This window comes from Corvus kubaryi, unplaced genomic scaffold (assembly GCF_017639235.1).
Source record: "Corvus kubaryi isolate FWS band 111438036 unplaced genomic scaffold, C.kubaryi_AGA036_p1.0 66, whole genome shotgun sequence".
In the NCBI taxonomy this organism is placed as follows: Eukaryota; Metazoa; Chordata; class Aves; order Passeriformes; family Corvidae; genus Corvus; species Corvus kubaryi.
The window spans coordinates 5,820,404-5,842,401 of NW_024582054.1; the positions used below are offsets into that span (position 1 = coordinate 5,820,404).

The 21,998-nt window shown below is 35.6% G+C and overlaps 1 protein-coding gene across 5 annotated transcripts in view; it reads left to right on the forward strand.

The window, feature by feature from the left end:
• FMN1 (formin 1) overlaps positions 1 to 9,821 on the forward strand; it is a 188,685-nt gene extending 178,864 nt beyond the window's left edge. For all 5 annotated transcript variants that reach the window (XM_042046949.1, XM_042046951.1, XM_042046952.1 and 2 more), the window contains one exon: positions 331 to 9,821. In XM_042046949.1, the coding sequence (XP_041902883.1) occupies positions 331 to 375 (45 nt within the window). In that variant the 3' untranslated portion in view covers positions 376 to 9,821. The remainder of the gene's footprint in view (positions 1 to 330) is intronic.
• Positions 9,822 to 21,998: the final 12,177 nt, after the last annotated feature.

Sequence of the window (21,998 nt, forward strand, 5' to 3'; positions counted from 1 at the left end):
AGAAACCATTCCAGACACAAGAAGGTATTAGAATCACATGAATTTGAAATGTATCTGGTTTTCTCTAGCTGCACTGGTCTTCACAGATGTGTGTTTTTAAAGGTACACAGTATTTGACAAGTATGTAGCTAAAGCAAGTTCAGCTTTTCCACAGTAAGTAATGAACTGGTTTTACACCTTCTTTGAGTGCTCCAAGCATTTTTTAATTAAAGAAAACAGTAACTGACTTGTTTCTCCGTATTCTAGACCAAATGTTCATGGCAACTTGAGAGGAGATGGAAAATTACAGACAAGAATTATAATAAAACTCTTGTTTTTTTTCTTTAACAGAAGGAAAGACTACGTCAGAAGGAAGCCAGTGTGACTGCCAACTGAAAGAAGAATGAAAACAATGGAGTGATTTCATACCTTGCATGATGCTTTACTACACCCGTGGCCCAAGAAGCACCTTATGTTAGATACTGAATTCTGCTTTGCTGATCTATCCCAGGGCAATCCATTAAAGACTTTTGAGTTCCTTCAGAGGGGTTTGTATGTATGGTCAATGGAGGGAATTCTAAGAAGGCTTTTACATGGGAAGTCAAAATTATTTTCTGTAACTCTTCCTTACATTGCTTAAAATGCATCTTGTTGTTAATGGTTAATTAAAATATTCTGTGCATAATGTATTAATATGGAAGAGCTAAAATGAGCATTTTGGATGCTGAGTTAAGTTATGACTAACAACCTGTAGGTTATTTACAGGGCTTTATGTAGATGAAAGCAAATATGCCATTCAGTTCACAAAGGTCTATTGCATCATGCTTTTTGTTACTTCAGCAGTAACTGAGGTAAAATTGACTGATTCTAAACAATTTTACAGTATCTAAGTATTGGATACATCTTTCTAAAACTGATTAAATGTAATTATAGATTCATGCTGTATTTTACTATAAATATTTTTATAGAAACTTCAGCTTATGCCATTCATTGAAATGGGAACAATATTTTGCACATAAAAAGAAATATTCAAATTCTTTAGTTTTATGATTGATGGCATAACTGATCTATTATTTTTATGGTTTTAATCTAATATTTCCTAAATTTTGAGCTTCAAAAGAAAAAATGATAAAATGTATATTTTTATTTCAGTATATATTGCAAATATCAATTCCATAAAGTGATGAGCTAATAGGTCATTATTCATTAAGATACAATAATATCTCTCCATGAAGTTACGCATTTGCCATGAAATATTTAACTTTTAATTCCATTGAAAGCTTGCTTTTAAACAGCAAATATCTCACTCTAAAATACATTATGCAGCCTGCTCTTGTCCCCCTATATTTGTATGAAGAATGTGTCCAGCATACCTATATATTTATATACATATATACTTATATATATATACATAATATAATAAGTAAAACTTGAGAAAGAAATAACAGGGTCTTACTGTCCTCCTGTAACATTATAACCATTGCCATAAAGTAGCAGAGCCTGAAAATAACCCTGCTGAATATCTACCATTACTTGAAGATTTTTACTGCATTTTAAGGATTTGGATTCTCAGGAGGAGAAATCTTGAAGCAAAAGTTAATTTAAGGTAAAACAGAGAAGTGATTCTGCTTGCTGTCCACAAGAGAGAAACTGACTTTATGATAATGGTGTATGAAGTTGGTTACAAAGAGAAATTAGGTGAAGCAAAAAGGTGCAAAAAGCTATTAGGGGAAAACCATTAGGCCTTTTCTTTGAAACAGGAAGGAATATACATGAGACAGACATCAGTTATCGTACAGCAAATTTGATGGAGAGACTGAGATGAAACCTAGGCAAAGTAATCCCTAGCAGTGTACATTTACATTAAGGAAAATAGCAGTTGTGGAGACCTATTCATAAATTAACTTGAGATTTCACTGCAGGTTTCTTAAATTAGTATCTCTCTCATTCCTGGATAAATAAAAACAAAGGACTCAAGATTCTCTTGTAGGTTTGGGAGTTCCTACCTGCTTCAGGTACACTCAAGATGTGTAAGAATCTTATGATTCTTATGAAAGCAGTCAATATTGTGCCAGCAAAAATAATTTGATTTGTAGTTTGACTAGTCCCATTGCAGAGAAAAAAAATTCCAAAGATTTAAGTAGTCTGTCTTCCACTAACTAGGTGAAGTACATTTCTTTCAAATACTATTAGTGATAAACAAGAGGAGCAATAATGCCTTTAAAAGCCAAAGAACAATAGCAAGCAAGGCAATTCTGATGAGTGTTTAAGCAAACAGTGTTTATTTTTGATATAGTTTTCTATCTATCATGAAGATAGTGTATATTGCCATTTGACTTGACTGAGGATCTTTCAATGAAGTGTTTTACTTGAAGTATCATTCAACAAGAGCAGCACTGTTTGTGAAAAAGGATGGTCTTGAAAATTCCTATTACAAGTATATTGTGGAAAAAAGGTTTTAACTTATTGAGATATCCTGTTTCAAAATTTCTAAATGTGAATTTTCATTTTTCAGTTCAAATTGACTTCATTTTAAAATGTTGAAAAATGTATATAAAAAGGGATTAAAATTAAAATTATTCATTTAAAGCATTCCTTGATCAGATTTATAATTCTTTTTTCAGATTATCAATTTGCGTAGGTTTTGCGAATTAAGGCTATTTTTTAGAAGATTCAAAGCTTATATAGCACAGGACCTTGTTTCTTCGTAATTTTCAATTTTATTGATTTTCCTCTCGTCAGAGTTTCTGATTCCAGCTTCACCCATGACTTAAATCCTAGTTAAACTATTTTTAAATCAATAGAAGAATATACCTAGACTGTTTGACTCATTCTCTTAAGACTTTAAGACTCCTGGATGGAATTCATTAGCTAAATATCACACTTACCCTCCTTAGTGATACCCACAAGGGTCTTCAGACAATGATTGAAGCCACAATGGTATATCTGCTGGCTTTAACTAAAATTTTGTATTGGAGAGGAGATATTTACAGATATATATACATAACCTGTTTATTTATGAAATCTGTAGATGCTCCAGGCATAACAAATATGCTTCAACCAGCGTTCATCTTGGGGTCACCAAGTGTCACCAAACGTTATGTTTTAAGCTTTAAGCTTTAGTTTGATGCCTCACTTTACCTTGAGCTATCTAGTTTGGGGAGAATAAAAGGAGAGAAGGAGAAAAGAAAGAAACTATAAAGATGGAATGGAACAGAAGTCTCTGGTACATGCCTAAATTGCTGTCAAGGAAGTAAAAGTAAAGAGTGGACTCAAGCCAAGCAGCAATAGCTAGACAGGTACAATCTTCTGGTCTATGTAACTTAAAATACCTCAACACTTCACGGAAGTCTCTTCTGTGACCATGAAGTAGATGTAGCTTAAGAGGGGGAATTCTGTTTTGTTTTCATTTCTTCAGTTACTGCCAAGCTTCTCAAAGACTGCAAAGCAAAGCACTATTAAAACCCATGTTACTCATTAGGTGCTTATTACCCACAAAAATAATATACAGTACTGATTTATAAATCGAATTATTAGGAAGAATTCTGTCTAGGTGAGTAGATAATAATCTGCTAAGTGCCCTTTACATTATTTACAACACTACCACTTGCTAGTTTTAAAATGGAAGACCTTTTAGTGTCTTTGAGATCTTACAATAGAAACTATTTTTTCATTATGATTTTACTAAACTTTGAAAACTACCCAGGTGTTTTGCCATGACTAACCCATGCAATTGTTTTGCCTTGTGTTTTATCATAGGGTTGTAAATGTATAGATTGAATTTTAGACTTTTATATTTAACTTAGAATTTTTTGCATTAAAACAGAAACTGTGATCTTCAGTTTTTATATATATAGAAATTTAAAGTAGAATAGGTGGAATATTCAGTAAGCAGAGATAAAAATAACTGAGGATCTTAAACACTTGTAGGAAGGATACGTTTTTTGTAAGATTTCAACCTTTCTGAATTGGCTGAGGATATCTCCTCCAACCAGATATAAACAGCCAGGGTATCTCTGACCAGTCTGGCTTTTTCTCTGCATGAAACATGAATAAAGTATTTTGTTTTCCATGTGGTGGAGAGGGTTCTAATTACCCTTATTTTCCAGTAAATTGACAGCAGTTCTTTTCTTAGATCTGAATATCTTTCCCAGCTGAACATGGGGCAGTGGAAGACTGTGTAACACTTATTTAGTAATACTATTTCTTCATTGCTTCAATTCACTATCTTAAAAATGGGTGCCTTAATCTTGTGTGATTGTGGAATATCAGAAACAATGTATAATTTAGAAATATTCATCTCCTCCATCTGTGTTTAGGCACCCATCTGAGCATGCAATTTCAGAAAATCATGTTCACCTAGTTTTTGCCCCTTCTTGGCCTTGTCTCAGTCTTGTTCAATATTGTTGTGGATCTTGCTTTTCTTTTTTTTTTTTTTTTTTTTTTTAATTTTTCTTCCTTTAACACTTTTGGAATTTATTAATGCCAGTTAGAGAATTTCAGGATTTCCAGTCTGAAGAGTTCTCTTTGGCATTCTTCATTTGAAGGTAAGCCTATGTATTTGCATATAAATATAAAGAAAATTAAAAAAGAAAGTTAACTTGATTATAGTCAATAAGTTACTTCAAAGAGAGAAAAATACCAGGAACTACATGTTTCGTTGCACCAACAAGGAAAAATATAACAAAACAGTATAAAAATCAGATAAAATTAGCAATGAACTATTAGTATTGAGGCTGATAACCACTGGAAGAAGTTAGCAAAGATAGCTGTGGTTTCTCCATTTTCTGATGTTTCCAAATCAGGATGGAACATTTTTCTGAAAGGTCTGTGTAGTCGAATATAGCTTATTTGGCTCAAGTGTAGCCAAGTTGCATCCCCTATCCATTGATTCACCTGTTCCAATAGTTCCTCTAGACAGAAAAACATAATAATAAGTATGTAAAAGACTTAATAAAGTATTTTTCCTATCAGTAATGAAATATTCTTATCTAAGATGAAAGAGCTCTGTGTTGTGATTTTGAAATTAAAATACTGCACATAGTGTGGTGTAGAACAACATAATGCAGGAAACCACTGTCAAATTATAAATATGTTACAAGTTATTAATAATTAACATTTGTTGGGGGCATCTTACAGTATTAACAAGACAGCAGACTTGTTTGCTCTGAAATTCAACACCGTTTTGGAGATTCCCAAGCTAGGTCTGAGAAAACTGGCATTTTGGATTCCACAGTGAGAAATTCCAGAATCATAGAAACCCTAGTTCCTTAGTAGTCAAAGGTTTGAGCATATGCAAGAGACTTTACCTTGGGTACAGTTAGCGTGGTGCCAGATTTAAATACGTGTCTCTCCTGTTAGTGAATTATTAGATATGACCTGCTGATACCATTACCAAAGATTTCCACTGCTCAGTAAGGTTTAAACCGTAAGAATTTTATCCAACTATTTTAGAGATCTAAAGTTCAGAAGTTGTGCAAGCAAAACTGGTAGAACTCTTCAAAAATACTTGGGTTTGCAAGTTTTTTTCAAAATGCCTGCAAGATCTTTCTCTTGTGGTTTTTTTTAAACAACTTTCTCAATCTAAAAATATTTTTTTAACAACGTTACTAAAATTGATTCTTTTCCACTTGTTGAAAATGTGGTACACCTAAACAATACTATCTTACAAAATTTTGCAAGCTTCAACTGGATTGAAATGATTTTGATATGATACCTCATAGAATTCAAGCTTTTAAATTAGGACCTGTTAGTGAAATTTATGCACTGTATATAAGAGAATATATGTTTTAAGCAGCAATGAAGTAAAAATGCTGAAGAGTGACAGAGTGCTCCGCCTTCCTGGGAGGACATTATCAAGTGACATAACCTTTGCCTAGTGTGGAACAGCATTGCATTTCCTGTGATTTCCTTCTAGCAGGTGTCATCTCAGACTAAATTAAAGGCTGCACTTTCTTTTTTTTTTATTAGATATTTCTGGTTAATTTCATTTCATACTATTTCACCTCAATTTCACCTTCAACAATCTAATACTGAGTTAATAAGAAGCCTTTTTATAGAGGCTGATAGTGCTTATGTATGCATGCAGTTTTACTTACGTATGTATTCCTCTGGCCCACACAGTAAAAAATATCCATAGAGAACACCGTGGGGTCATGGGACTGGATAAAATCTTTTAGAATCCTGTTAGGAAAACTGTACTGAACTCTCCCAGTCTGGGACATGATTTCTTTTCTGTGGTAGGATCTGCCTGCAAAAGTTTTGGAGTTCTTTTGGAGGAAGGAGAAGGCTGTTGGCATGGCATCCTTGCTTTAGCCATCAATTTCTAACAGTATGTTTTTCAGGACTTAACACTGCAGAATTCCCTGAGCACAGATTGCCCTGGGGGACTCCTGGAAGGGAGGCTGGAAAATAATGTCAATGGTTGATTTTCAAAAGGGAAAGAGATCATATCCGTATTTCCAGATTAAGTTCAAAGCTAGCAGCTAAAAGCTAGCAAAAATTTTGTAGAGTTGTATGTATCTACTCATTAGGTTCTACAGATTTCAGAAATGCTGCATTCATGTATGTGAACATCATTCTGTGCCTATTACTGATCATATGATTACTTGATATGAGCAGAATCCCTTATATATTCTCTTTTATTTTGCTGTGACCAGTAAAGTATTGACTACAAAAACCACTGAAAGAGCAATCCATCATCAGAGTCCTGACAGACAGCTGTGTTTGAGGTTTCCCACTGTTGTCCTAGCAGGAACATTCATATTTTCCTAGAGATGAGTTTAGCTGCCATGAGATCTGCCCTCTCAGCCTCTCTTAATCATAAACTAGTACTTGTGTCATAGGGCCTGATAAAATTCTGTCGTCACTGATAACTATAGTCTTCACTGCAATTAGAAGTTAACTGGGGCACAAAATAATACTAAAAATGTCAGGATGTTTTTGTGATAGACATTAAACTGTAATGTATTTGGTAATCTCAAAGACCTGAAGAGTACTGACAGACTGAGATTCATGTCCTGTATTGGTACCGACACATGGCATCCTCATAGGAGAAGTTCAAGTGACTTTAGAAAAAGGACCTGTAATATCTGTTCACTGGTTGATAATGTTCCTTTAATTTTTTTTAATCTTCCACAAGATGATTTTTCAATCTCTGAATTATGCATTTGAGTACTTTAAATGGTATGTTTTCTCTCTGACTTCTCCCAGAGGGACCAAGCTTGTAGTTCAGTACTTCTACTTTCTCATTTGGCGTGCTGTAAATACATTCCATTGTCGTCGAACAAATGATCATCCTGAGCAGCTATCCACAAACAATATGTTATAGAAATTGCAGAAACTGGGTAGCAATCTATGGCTATAGCACTGTTTCCTACAGCTTGCAGCACCAATAGTCAGCAAATTAACATAGATACTGTATAGCACCTGATACTTCTTAGTTGTAGTTTTAGGGATGTATTGCCATTAGCAGCTAATCACTATAAACTGGATAAAAGCCATGTTCTTCTTCTTATAATTCTTCTTTTCTATCAGGGTGATTTTTTGTGCTGTGGGTATCTTCTAGATTTTACATGGGAGGATACCATTTTGTAATTAATCAAAACAGAATAAGCTCACAGTTCTATTCTAGATTTCTTTTGTATCTGACAGGAAGATGAATAAGTAAAACTGATTTTATTCCACATAAAAACAACACTTTTTTCTCATTCTACTAATTTATTTCTTTTGTGTTACAGTCCAGTGTGTTTTAGAAGGGATGTAAAGACATTAGGAGGTTCAAGTATTACCATTCCTTAAAGATTCCCTGTAAAGTTCAAATTCAGCAAACTGGCATGGAGAACTCCTCTCCTATCACCATTTTTCCTCACCAGGTTATGTAATTCCTCAATCTTCCTCTTTTATTCAAAGTAAAGTCATGTGGTTACCGAACGTCTGGTTGCTAGATGTCTAAGAAAAAGATCACTTATTGGGTGAGAAGAAGTCAATTAACCTCCAAACCAAAATAAAGACCAGTATGGCTTTATCACACACAAGCTGAACCTTTGTAATTCACCTGAGTTGAACACGATGGCATTTCATAGAGTTAAATAATTGATACAGTGTTTTCATGCATTTCTGTTACGTAGCATTTTACACGCAGGAAGCCCATCTCTCCAAGTAGTCAGAGACAGAACTTGTGCATTTAGTTACATAATCGACTTCTGCTTCATGGAAGACCAGATGTGTGATAGGGGAGATGCATCTGAGTGTTTTGGCATTGTGTTTTACACATATTTTCCATTATTTATGCAGGGGCCAAGTAAAAATACTCAGAAACATAGCTAGAATGCAAATGTTGCAATGCCATTGAAACAACAGTATTAAACCTCACTATATCTTCCTTTTGGATTTGCTTTTGAAGAAGTCCATCCTCATGTAACTTCCTATTAAAGTGTTCTTTTGGGTTTGTTTGGACTCTGTTTAATTAAAAGATGATACTGTATCAGACAGTCAAGCCGCCTTGTCTTGGACGAGCTTCTAAGGGGGCCTGAGTGCTACAATAGTCAAGTGAAATAATCTGTGTGCATGCTCATCAGGCATGTAGACTGAACAACACACTTTCATCTCCATATAGCTCAAAAAAGGGAGAGACTTGAGAAGGAAATTTAACAGATTTTTAGGTGTCAAGTTCAGAAAAGCTATGTCAAATTAAATGTGCTTGTCATATTGCATCAGTTTTGACACCAGTGATACCTGTTGCAAAGGAAGACTCATGCTCCATGGCAGATGGGACTGGATAAGAACTCTGCACAGAGAGTTGATAAAAGCACTGTTTCTTGTAGGTGCTTTCAGCAAAGCTGTGAATGCCCAGATGATAACTGACTATATGTTCCCCAGAAATAACAGAACCATATATTTTAAGAAATATATATGTATAATGACACTATTTTTGGTGGGGGGTATATCAGCCTCAAGAACAAAAGTGGGCCCTGCCATTGTACTTAGCTGTTGCTCTCTGCACTAAAAGCCTTGCCATATTCAGAACTAACAGGAGGCAAAAATGGAGAAATAATATTATGTGAAAAATCAAGACTTGACCACTGGAAAGTGTTTTTAGTAGGACTGTAGTATGATTTTCAGCCTTCATTTAACTCTTTTTTTTTTTTTCCAATAATTTTGAGTTAAATATTTGCGCTGTTGAACATTATTATTGTTGGTACTCTTCCCTCTCTTCTCTCCATATGACTCAAAATCATCAAAAGAGAGGCTTCTTTGGCTGCCTAACTTCTCTTTGAAGATGTAGCAAAATGGTAAATTCTCTTGCAATGCTGTTAATGTTCTATGTGTACCTAGCAAGTTTCAAAGACATAACAGCATTTAAGTCTCTGATGTCCATATGGGATTTGCTTTAATAAAATCATAGCTTTGCTTGAATGTTTGCAAATACACTCAGTGATTATATATTTGCTGCCCTTTGAATTTAAATCAACTTTGCATTTATGAATCTACAATATGTAAAGCAAAAGTAATGGAATATTAATACGGTTTAGATGTTTTTTGGTTTTCAGGAATTAAACTCCTTTGAGTAGTTCTTGATTAAGTATCTTATAAATGTCTTAAAAGAATAAGCTAAATAGATTCAGGTGCTTTTTTCCCCCCTCCACCTTGTAATTATGTGTGTGTGTGTGTGTGTGTGTGTGTGTGTTTCTACTGCGTATCTGAAAGTATAATTTTCTCAAAACCAAGATGTGCTATGATTGACTTTGTAAAAGTTACTGTAGTGGGATGGAGTATTTATTTTTAAACTAAATCCTTAAGGAGACGTTGACTGTAAATAAAAGACTATATTTTCCTCCTCAGTATTTTTGATAATTTTTTCAATTGTCTTTTTTGTATGGAAAATATATTACTGGGATACTGTAGGTTTCTCTGTTTGAAAAATTCTGTCTAAATAACTTCTCTTATTTACAATGCTTTACTGATACAGTTAATATCCCAGGTTCATTGTGGTCATTAGAAAAGACAGTATTTCTCAGATCTGCAAGGAATTTGAATATCTACCTTACTGATGTCAATTTCTTGAAGGTATTTTGGGCGGGGGGGGTTGCAGCTGTAACAATTTGCACACGTCTGAAGATGTAGATTTCCTTTAGGTCTCATCCCACTTTTGGCTACTTGTCTCATTTCCAGATGTCTAATATTGAAAAGCTTTTCAGTAACTCAGACCATACTGCCCACAAAATCATAACAAAATAGTATCTCAGAGGTTTGTATCATCCATGTCTTCAGACATTAATATTTGTATTCTGTTTTCTAGGGAAAGAAAAAACTATAAATTGAATTTTAACTTTGTCTATATTTTACTGTTACTTGTATAACTATATTGATAGTGTAGGAAACCTTATTATCATTAGTGTATACTTCTCCAGTTTTCCTATAGTCAGAATAGAAAACAATTACAATTTAAGTAGAAAATTATGCTGTGATTTCATTCCGCAACTGACCTTTTTTGGGGAGTACAGAAACTGGAAGCCTCTTCACTGGGATACTCAGTAACTCTTCAAAGACAGATATATTTTAGGCAGTTTTGAGGGGGAATTTAGCATCACACATCACATAAATTTAAAACCAGAAGACTGTGCTTTGGTTTTAGATGTTTCTGGAAACATTATTAATGTAATTCTTTGAAAATCCTTATCCTTAGTCAAACAGAGGTTGGAGTGATCATGTCAAGAGAGAGTAAGAGCAACTGTATTCTGCGAAGGACCTTGAAAATCACAGGTTAAAACAGGTTAAAAGAGGAAGTGGAGAAACTCAGCAAATCTACAGCAGCATGATCTATGGATTTTGGGTTGAAAAGCTGCATTTCTCATCATAGAAAGACTGGAGAAGACAAGAGTCTAAGCAAGGATTTCAGCCACATAGATGAACTGAAGATAAATTGACAGATAAAAATAATCACCAAGGTGCAGACATTAACCAAATATGAAGAACTGTTTGCAATCAATTTTCTGTAGAAGGGGACATGTAAGAACTGGGACCAACCTGGTCTAGTGGAAGGTGTCCCTGCCCATGGCAGGGGGGCTGGAATGAAATCATCTTTAAGGTCCCTTCCAACCCAAACCATTCTGGGAGTCCATAAAGACATACTAGATGTCACAATGATGAGCATGTTAGAAGTATCTACATAGGTACTGAACAGTTAAACAAGTATGTAATTAGTTACATCATCTTAATTAAAAGTAGCTGAGCAAAGCAATCCAGCTTCTAGACAGTTGCTCTCTGTTCCTTCTCATATTATTTACTTAGTTTCATAGTCCTCTAAGACAAAAAAAAAAAAAAAAAAAAAAATGGTGTGCTACTGAAAAGATGGACTTTATAAAAGCACTTTTGCTTGGAATCCTAATATGCCAAGATGCCAGATGACAGATGGTTTATTCACATTAACAACTAATTTAGTTCATTAAGAACCTGAATTTGACCCTTGGGTCCAAAAGGAGTGATGGAGCCCAAAGTTCTTGAACTTTCTTTATGCTCCTTTGAATGCAGGACTTTTTTAGCAACATACAATATCTAGCCAAAGAGCAGTATTTGCCATAGAGCTGTGCCTGTGTTATTCTGAGAGAAAAATACGACATGCAGGGAAAAAAACCATCAGATAAAGTGAATTTATTTCCAAGAATAATAACATACATGTTGAACAGAAGTCCAAATTTGTAAGACCAATCCTGAAGGTCTAAAATAAATGCTACTCTTCTGAGCATACAAAGTTCTCATCAAACATAAATCTTATTTTCTATGCTGCACAATTCTTTATTATTTGTTAATGTATTTCAGCTCTGGGGCTATTGAAAATGTTACTTCATAAATACAGAATTAATTTGTGATATACTGATTTAAAATATTCTAAAGCAAATTTCTGCCTCTAATTAATAGGCAGATTTGATCTATACAATTAAATAATTTCAGAGAGGCATAGTTTCATGTCTGTAAGTATCACAGACATTTATCCAGGGGTTAAATCTGGAAATAAAAGCGGGCATTTTTAAGTTACTTTATATAAATATGCAGATACATATATATGCATATGTATATTTTTAAAAATATGTATACATACATACCTCTAATAGAAGCTATTCTATTGATATGACAAAAGAAATTGATTCTGTTGTAGATCTAATATCTGTATGTCAGCAATATATAATGAAATTTTCATACATCTGTTGTTCAGGAAAGGACAGTTAGTGCAAAATCAACAGTAAAAGCTGGATAACTAGTTATTGAAATAATTTAAAAGCAAATGAGCATTTGAGATGTGTTTGCCAGAAGACTTAAAGCAGACTGGGGATTTCTATGTGTAACCTCTTTCATGAGACAAATCCCAAGGTCCTTTACTAAATAATGAAATTAGCAATGCAAATATTGATGAATACACTAGGTCAAACAAAGCAGTCCTTGCTTTGAGAGTGCTACTACCGTGAGTCAACAAACCAAGCGATTCCAGATGCAAAAAAAGTGCAAGCCCTAAAGCCAGCCAAATGGGAGACCTGGTTTTAAAGGCATGCTAGGTTTTTGGGAAGGATCAAAAAATGTTCAAAACAGTTTGCAAGTCTTGGTTTTGCTTTCTATATAATTGTTACATTTCATTGTGTCTGTTTGCTGTAGGGCTTTTTGCTTCTTACAGACAATCTTTGACACACTCATTAATGTGCCATTCTTTCCTGTAAGATGGTGGATGAACAGGTGTTTGGGCTTCAGAAGTTCCTGGGTTGCATATAGGTCATTTACTATATGGACTGGTGCTTGAAGAAATGATGTTCTTATACAGGCAATTCCCAGACACTTGGAAAAAGTTTGGGGTTTTCAAGTTTGGTCTTACAGTACTGTTTTATCTACCCCTGAAAAGAGAAACTAAAGCTCCACAGATCACAGCTGAAGACAGGCTCAAAAGAAATGAGTGGTGATTTAACTTTTACAACTTATTCTTTCTGAGTGAAACTTGTTTAGGCATGCTGGGCCTTCATGAAAACCCTCTGCAGCTTCTTAAAAAGAATGTGAGGGGTGAGTGAGGAATAATATTTTCAGTCACAGTGTGTTATAAGACTTCTAAGACTTCTTTCTTTTTTTTCCTTTTGCATTGTTTCCTCTTTGTAAATTTTTCTTCCTCTTTCTCCCTCCCTGGTTAAGAAACCATTGCTAGATTCATGTGCATTTATCCAGCTCCAATATTTGTTCATTACTAATAATAAGATTTATTCAAACTGCAAATTCCAAGACTGAAATGTTTAAGCCATTTGAAATTGCTCCAGAAATTGATCTCTAAATTTCTCAGCCAGATTTTTGGTCATACTTGTAAGTATTTTTGTTAGTACTTACAAGTTTTCATTTCAGATTCAATTAGTCACAGAGTCAGGCACAAAACTCCACCATATGATTCATAACTAATCAAGATAGTGTAAATCAACCACTGAGAATTCTACAAATATATAAGTAGCTGAGCAGTAAAACTTGAAATCAGCTTGTTACAAAAAGCTTAACCCACAAATGGCCATAAATTGAGCTCCAAAGGACCATGTGTGTGAGTCAAGGGAAACGTTTTTAAATTTTGTGGTCTATATTTTTTATCTTTTGCTTCTCTTATTATGCTCAAAAATGAAAACACTGTGATGCTTTAAAGTTTTCTTTGCATATCTCCCTTGCAGCATCTGTAGCAGTATTTGGGGCTGTTGATTAACTCTGAATCACACAAGTGTGTTATGCCCCTTTGTTTTTTACTTTGAGAATCTTTGATTTCCATTGAAGTGTTGATGAAGGCTGACAGTGCTCATTTTATATGTGATTCAGAGCAGCCGTAGCCATTCCTGTCTTTGAGAAATGCAGTGGTGCAATGCAAATGTTCTGAAAAGGCTATGCATTCAAGATAGGGTCTTAATTATAGGTCACGTTGCTACCCGTAGGGTCTGAAGTTCAGTGATATTAAAGATTTGAAAGATATTTAAATAGAATTTTAAAGGAAAGCACAATGTGCAATGTATTCTCTGATTACAAAAATTATTTCCTAAGAATGAGTAAGAGACGAGCCCAAGGCCAGAATTTTGTCCTCTCTTCCAGATTTAAAGTCATCATCAGAAAGTCTCACACAATGGTCTTCCCCACCACACCCCTTGGATGATGCATTCCAGCACTCCAAAATGGTGATGCAGATCCAAGATGGGTTTCTGAGACAGCTTCATGCACACACTTCTGAAGTTGTCTTTATTGCTTACATACAATAGTGTCTTTTTGGAGGTTTTCACAATATGACACTGCCACAGAAAGCAAGCTTTGGGACCATATGCTATGTCCCCACAACAAAAACACCTTGAGATCTTAAAAGAAGTTTGCCATCTCTTCTGGTCTTAAGTGTCTTCTAAAATATAAAACCAAGTCGACCTGCAAGCCTGTTGTGAAACTATGACATTAATAAAAAACATGAAAGGAAAACAGTTTCTGAGTTTACATTCTTAAAAAGAGAACAAGTTGCATATGAATCTAAAGATCCTAGTCAAAGTTGGGGAGCTGATTGGGATATTTTCCAAAAGTAAGAATCAGTGTAAACTTGGATCACATTGAGAAGCAAGTGTGTTCTTTTCCTTGAAACAGCATTAAACAGTTGAGAATCAGTTACCTTATCTCATTCAGCAGAGCTTTTGAAAGAACAGGGGTGAAGACAATATTAATTTTTAAGTAATGTGAGCACAAGAAATCTGATGCCGAACTGCCCTTTACAGGATTGTTTTGAGCTAATTCCCAAGGCATCTTTCTGAAAATGTATCCTTTGGGCTAAAAAAACAAGAAGGCAAAACCCACTCTCTTGGACCCTACTGTTTCAGTTCCCTGTATGAATCTTCTGGTTTGATTTAGGCATGTGCTGCTCTGTTCCCATGTGCATTGTTGTTGTAGTATTTACTTTGGAAGGAAAAGTGAGTATACGGTTCACGCCTTAACCTTGTCAAGCTTTCCCCTTACCAACTTGAACTGACACCATACAAATTCTGAAAGGAAAGGCCACAGCCAAAATTAATCATAAACATTAACCATAAAATATTACTCTTGACCCTACCAAGGGGCAGACCTCTAGGAATAACATCCTGCTCCTTAAGAAAATAACATCCCTCTCCAACCGAGAGGTGCAGACGATCTCGTCTGTGCATGATGGACACACTGACCTGTGCCTCGGGGTGTAACATCCAATCTCAGCTCAGAGGGAAATCTGCACTCCAGGCCTTACCTTATGGAAGTCAAACACAGCCCTATATACAGGCTTTGGCAACTTGTGTCCTCTGCATGAAACCAGTCCTGTCTCAGGTTGTGCTGTAAGGTTAGGGTTTTTACAAAGCCAGACTAAGGCTGAAGCTGGAAAATTTAGAGCTGCCACCCCAACTTCCAGGCTGTTTTGACCTGAATGAATACTGTAGGTATACACTTCACATCATTGCACCAACACTGAGCCCTGAGGGAAGGTTACAGTCTGTAGCTCCTTTGTAGCATTTCAGTTGAATAGTTTATTCCTAGAGACACAATCCGTAGGTTATTGGAGAACCTATTTCTGTAGCTATCAGACAGTATGTTGTTTATCAGCAAATTGAATTAATGAAGCCTCTGAAATCTGAAAACTCCAGAACCAAAACTAATTAGTATTGCCAAATACTAATTTTTTTGGAAAAGAAATAATAAATCAAATAAAAACTTACTTATTGCAAGTTGCTGGAGATGAAACATAGGTGCCTAAATCAAGCAAGACCTGCAACATTGAATGAAGCACTCCCTAAATATCAGTAAAATACCTGGCATGTAATAATAAATCAGGTTACTTCCCAGAAGATGTTGGTTGTACTGACATTGATAGAGAGAGATTTCAGCACCAAATTGTTGAACTCATGTCAAGGGTGCCCCGCAGATGTATTTCTGATACTGCAGGCCTCCCTTAATTCAATCCCTTGCCAGCAAGAGTAAGATATAAGTACCCCACTTTCCAGGAGTTCCCCCTTGCATAAACTCCTCAGTGTCACCTGACCAAGTGATTTTGGTCTTCAGTTTCCCAGCATGTCAGCCTCAGATGGAAACCAAGCTGCTGTTGGGACTGAGAGGTTAAATGGGAAGAGAACTGGGGAGACAAAATGACACCAATCTAAATTGGTGCATTTACAATCGTTACAGAAGACTAAAAGAAGATTTCCCTGGTAACCCCCATTTTTCCCTGTGGGAGAAAGTGGGGTTTGTTTCACCCATTGACAAATACCAATTAAAGAATAAACTTCAAGATTTTGCAATTGAATTATTACTTGTAACAAGTTCATGAGGTTAAAACTTCTGTGGGATTTCTATGCCGCACTGAAGTACAGCTATGCCCCCTGTGAATGAATTTGACAGATTTGATAGAGATGGTAGATATTTTTGCTGTGTCATCTGCTGGATAAATGCCTTGAAATAAGTGTATATTTTCACAGGAATTGATGTGTGCTTGATTTGTATTTGTGTAGTCTATTTATCTAGTATCTCACAAATATAAACTGTACTCTATGCAGATGGCTTACTTCTGACAATGCAGTACAAACTAAATACACTCCTTCTTTCATGCTAATGCCAATACACCTCTCCTGGTATTAATAAGCTATTTAGACACATTCTGACAGCAGACTAGACCTCATCTTTGAGATCAGTACCTGACGCTCATATTTCTTTGCTCTTGCCCTCTGTTTCTTTTCACCATTCATCACACTGACTCTTACTTCCTATCCTCTGCTGTGAAATAGACACTACCTTTGTTTTGCACCAACAGTAAAACAGATCAAGGTGGTTCCATGTGTTGGTAAAGATAAATGTCGAGGCTAAAATCTTTCCTTGTGTGGCTTCCATTAAATTTCATTGTGTAGCATTTGTATGCTTTTCAGCTATGATACACAAAAAAGCCAGTGTTGCAAAAGATTTTCAGTTTCATAACACCATGCCTTTATAGAAAAACAGTGTCTTTTTAGGAAATCATTTCTTCCAGATTGAAATCAAATACCATTTAAACCTCCCTATGTTTTGTGACTTAGTTGTACAGTCTTTTCAAACAGCCCCTTCTCAAATGGCACAAGGTGGTAGATCATGTCAAGGAAAAGATTGGCAAAATGTGCCTTGGAATTATGCACACTATTTCAATGTAATAGTGATAAATAAAGGTATTTTTTTATCTGTAGTTACCGCACTGATAAGGACGAAAAAATATGAAGATGCATTTGAACAATTCTCATTGGAAGAGTCTTTTTTTTTACCCAGTGTCTCTCTTGAGGTGAGGTAACTGCAAGTCATCTCGCTTATCATGCTCACCTGATAGAAAGAGACAAACAGGTTTTTTGGGCATCTGTGTATAATGTTTTTTTCCCTGGTAATGAACTAAAATATTTGGTTCTGAACTAAGGAATTTTTCTTTTGGCTTACAAAGCAGTTTGTTGCAAGAACTAAACTTAGTGATACAGGAGTAGGGAGCCTGCTGACTTCTGATAGTCCATCAAGGCTGACAGCTTAAGAAGACCTGCCAGGGTAGCTGTTCTCTCAGTTGGCTGAGCGATGGCATTTTCATCACCAGACAAAGTTCAGAATTTTCTTCACAGAAAAACTGACTGACTTTTTGAACTTTCACACTACTGAGCTGAGCAGAGTGAAACCAATTGTTGAGACACCATGCATGGATCTAAGGGACAGATGGGTCTGAACTACGCCAGAGAATCATGATAAGACATTCAACCTGCTTTCTTTTTCTATTTATTTCTTTTTAACAATTGTTCTTGCTCTACTGTTTGTTTTGAGTCTCACTTGCTTTTCACCATTTCTCAGTAGTAGTGAATACACAAGATATCCTGTGAGAAACCTGAGACCACTTAAAAAATAGCTCTGAGTTCAACTCACATTCACAGAGCAATGTTTTCCTTGAACATGAAGATCCAGACTGAAGGGAAGTTGGACATCTCTTGGATGTTACGGTTCCTCAGGAGCTTTCACTGGTGTCCATTCAGCAGCAGCTGTTCTTTTAGAAAGCATATTCTGTACAAAAAAAACACTAAAAGCAACTCAAATGGTGAAATTAGAGATCTACATAGATTATACTCCCAATGCAAAGGAATGGATTAGCTTAACTTTCAACTCCTGCTGTTTAATGTTGATTTAATATATTGTCTTGACTTTTAATAAGGTTATTGAAAGATAAAAGCATATAAGGAGCTGTGCCACAGATGCGACAGTCAGAACTTCATACACAAAATAAAAAGAGACATTATAATAAAATGAAAATTGAATGTTGCTTGTATAAAATCTGGCTTTGTTTTGATGCATAAAAAAGCAAACACTGTTCCATACTGAGGTTTTCAAGAATGTCTTAAGTACACAATGCTTCTGATGCCACCCCAGTTGCCTATATATAGATCTGTCTTGTGTAAAGAATTTAAAAAGCATTAGAATGAAGAAATCAAAGAGACAATAAATTTTAAACCAATCTTATTGTCTGCAGCCTAAAGTGTTATTAAGATCAAAGTGGAGCAAACATCTGGCATTTGCCTTTCTGCAAAAATTAGATCAAATTACCTACCATTGGATTTAGATCCATTCAGTAAGTTCTTTCCATTGTACTCATAGTTTTCTTTCTCCTTTTTATTTGCTAAATCTAACTTCACACCCAAATTCTAGCCTCTTCATTCATATGAAGTTGAAACAAATTAACAACAAAAATGGAAATCCTGTTCCTCATGAACCTCTGTTTCCGAAGGAACGTTCAAGGTCCTTCAGATATTAAAGAGAGAAGTTCAGCAAGACTTCATCCATTAAGTGCAATTGTCTAGGAATAAACTTAACTGAGTGCACAAAACCCTGTCCCCATCCTTAAAAATGAAATTGAGACTACTCTTGTAAGTAGTGTCATTGCTGACTTTATTCCATATTAATCACTCCTAAAGTGTGTTGTTAAGAAGCTTGGCACAGTGGCCGATAGTTTTACATGTAATCTTATCCAGTATACATTTTCAGACTTCTAAATATATCTAATGCACACCTTGGCTTTTACAGCTTTGTTTAGAGAGATAAATACATTTATGTTACATCTATATAGCATGATTTTTTAATTCTCTGTATAGAACAATGCACTAATACAAAGCTAAGATTGACAGTATGTCTGTTCTCTTAAATACAGAAAGCAGTGTGTCCTTACACCTCAAAAAACTGAATTACAAAAGTTGAACTAAAAGGAAAACAATATTGTCTGAAAATTCATCATTATATGAATCAAAAATCTCAACAGTGCTCAGTAGTGATGCCATACAATAAAATTATGATTAATGAATTTGAGTATTCTGTCCCATATGAGCTGTAAATTACACATTAATTCTTTCCAATTGCTTTATTGACAGAAACCTTATTGGTATTACTAGGCAGAAAGGTAAGATACAGCTCTCAAATATCCTGGAGAGAGAAAGAGATTTTTTTAACCTTTGTTATTTTGTGCTCATGTAATATGAACTCAAATACTACTTTTTTGCACAAGGCATTCTTTAAAAAAGAAATGCAAATGTACCAAGTTCAAATTTTCTTTGCAGAACTTTTATTGTGAGTCAGTGTAATTTTTCCATTGACCCATCCCCAAGCTATGTGATTTACATCTGTACCACAGCAAGGAGGAGTTATTGCTTATCACAACCTAGAAGTTTGGGGAGTTCTAATGCAATCCCAAATAGGTTTTTTTTACATCAGTATAGACTTTGATTCTTATAGCTTGCTCCTTGATTATTCAAAAAAAAAAAGTGGATTATGAATTTTATTTTCAAAACTTCTGGAGAATAATAGGAAAGGGAGCAAGTGACACTTAAAGTTTCTGTTCTCCTGCACCCAGACCTGTGAAACCTAGAGAAAGAATTCAGGCAGCCAGAAGCCACACATTGTCAAAGGGCACCTTAAAGTCGTCAGCTACATTCCGAGGCAGGCAGTGCAGACAGGCTTCAGATGTTTTTATGTAGATGCATTGCAAGGTAGCATCAAAAATCTGCACTGGGATTCCTTGGGATACTTGTGCATTGCTGGGAATTTCTCGTTTCAGTCTCAGCTGATAAAAAAAAAGATAAATCTGATGGTTATTAAAAATATGTACCAGTGATATCTCCATTGTTTTGGCTAAATACAAATACACATTAAATTTTCACTCCCTTAAAATTTAGATGATGCAGCTCTCTCCCCTTTGATTAGTGCATTGCAACCATTCAGGTAAGCAGGACAACTCAGAAAAAATTTTGGGCATTCTTCTGCAAAAATTGACTGTTGTATCTCAGTAATTAAGGAAGTGGTTTCTGAGGCAGGTTTGAGTTATTTGGAGTGAATAAGATCTAATCATTTTTCATTTGGTTGTTCTTCTTCAGGAAACCTATGGTAACTAAAACCTGTAGGTTTACATCTACAGTGGAAAAAGAACATCAGCCCCAAGGGTGCAGTTCTAATTCTCCTTTTTGGTTTTTTTTTCTTTGGGTTGGGTTTTTAATTTTGTTTTGGTGGTGAGTTTTTTATTTGGTTTGGGTTTGGGGTTTTTTTTGTTTGGATTGGGGTTTTTTCCACTCAGCAGAAGGTAAATTACAAGGTGAAGTTACCACATAATTTTTGCAAAGGCAAGGTCCCTGTTCCCAGCCAGGCACTGCTGGTGCCAGGCAGCTGGAGCAGAGCCACGGTGCTGTCTGTCCAGCTGACCCAAGTGCACCTACTGTGCACATCTGCTGCTCACATGGAAGCACACGCTCGGCAAATGCAGCGTTCTGTTGGTGCCTCAGTCTGACAATGCGGGCATGAATTAATGGCACAGCACATGGATGACAGAGCACACACAGAAACCCCCAGCAGAGATCCAGCCTGTCTCACCAGGGACAGAGAAAAGGATGGTCTTGTTTCTATCTGCATCCCTGACAGCAGATAAAGGTGTGTGAATTCTCTCTCTCTTACCTTCTTTTGAACAGTGTAACTTAACTATAAAGCACATGGGAGGTATCTTCAATTCAAAGCTGGTACGCAGGAAAAATATAAATTATAATGAAATGATATGTTAATATATAAATAATGAGACCTCGGTACCAGGGAGTACTAGAAAGCTAAGCCCAGGAGGTTTTTATCTGGTTTAAATATTCAAATAAAGATATATATATATACACAACTTTTCAAGGAAACTTACTCTGCTCTACTGTGCCCGTATCTCAGACCAGGAAAAGTCAATCACCTTGCAAAAATAATGATTCTTAGCTAATTTTATTATCTTTTCAGTAACTTTTAGAAGCATGACAAAGCTAGACGTGAAGGAAGACTAAACTAAAAGGGGTGGAAAGTTTGAAGAAATCTCTTCTCTCTGGTTGCAGTCCTTCCTCAACCCTGGCCTTGCACATGTGCTGCCAGCAGGGACAAATCTTCCTGTTCTCTTTTATAATTGTTTTTCATCTCCTCTGTCCCTATTTGCAGCTTGTAATGTGGTGTATTGTAAAGGTGTTCCTTACTCTTTTTTTCTAGAACTAGCTAGACATGAAACTGAGATAGGCAGGCAGGCAGGCCAACTCCAACTTTAACTCTACAACAATTCAAGGCTGATTTATATTTTGAATTGTCACTATATGGTTTACGAGGGGAAAAGTGTGAGCAAAGATTGAGATTTTCCTTCTATAAATTGTGGAAGGGTGAGGAGGAAGTGACAGATCTCATTTAAAAACCTTATTGAAGTAGCCGTGTTGAATGATGGTGCCATTGCTTGTCTCTCTGTCTTATTGTCATAATGTAAAGCCTTTTATAATTAGAAGAAACCACAGAAGTCAGGATAAAGTACAACAGATCCAGAAAGAGCTGGAAACTTAAGGAAGAAAAAAAAGAAAACCAAACCAAAAAAAAAACAAAACAAAAAAAACCAAAAAAACCAACCACACACGAAAAAAAAACCCACCAAAAAACCCCCCAAAAAACCCAAAAAAACCCCCAAAAAAACCAAAAAGCCAAACAACAATAGA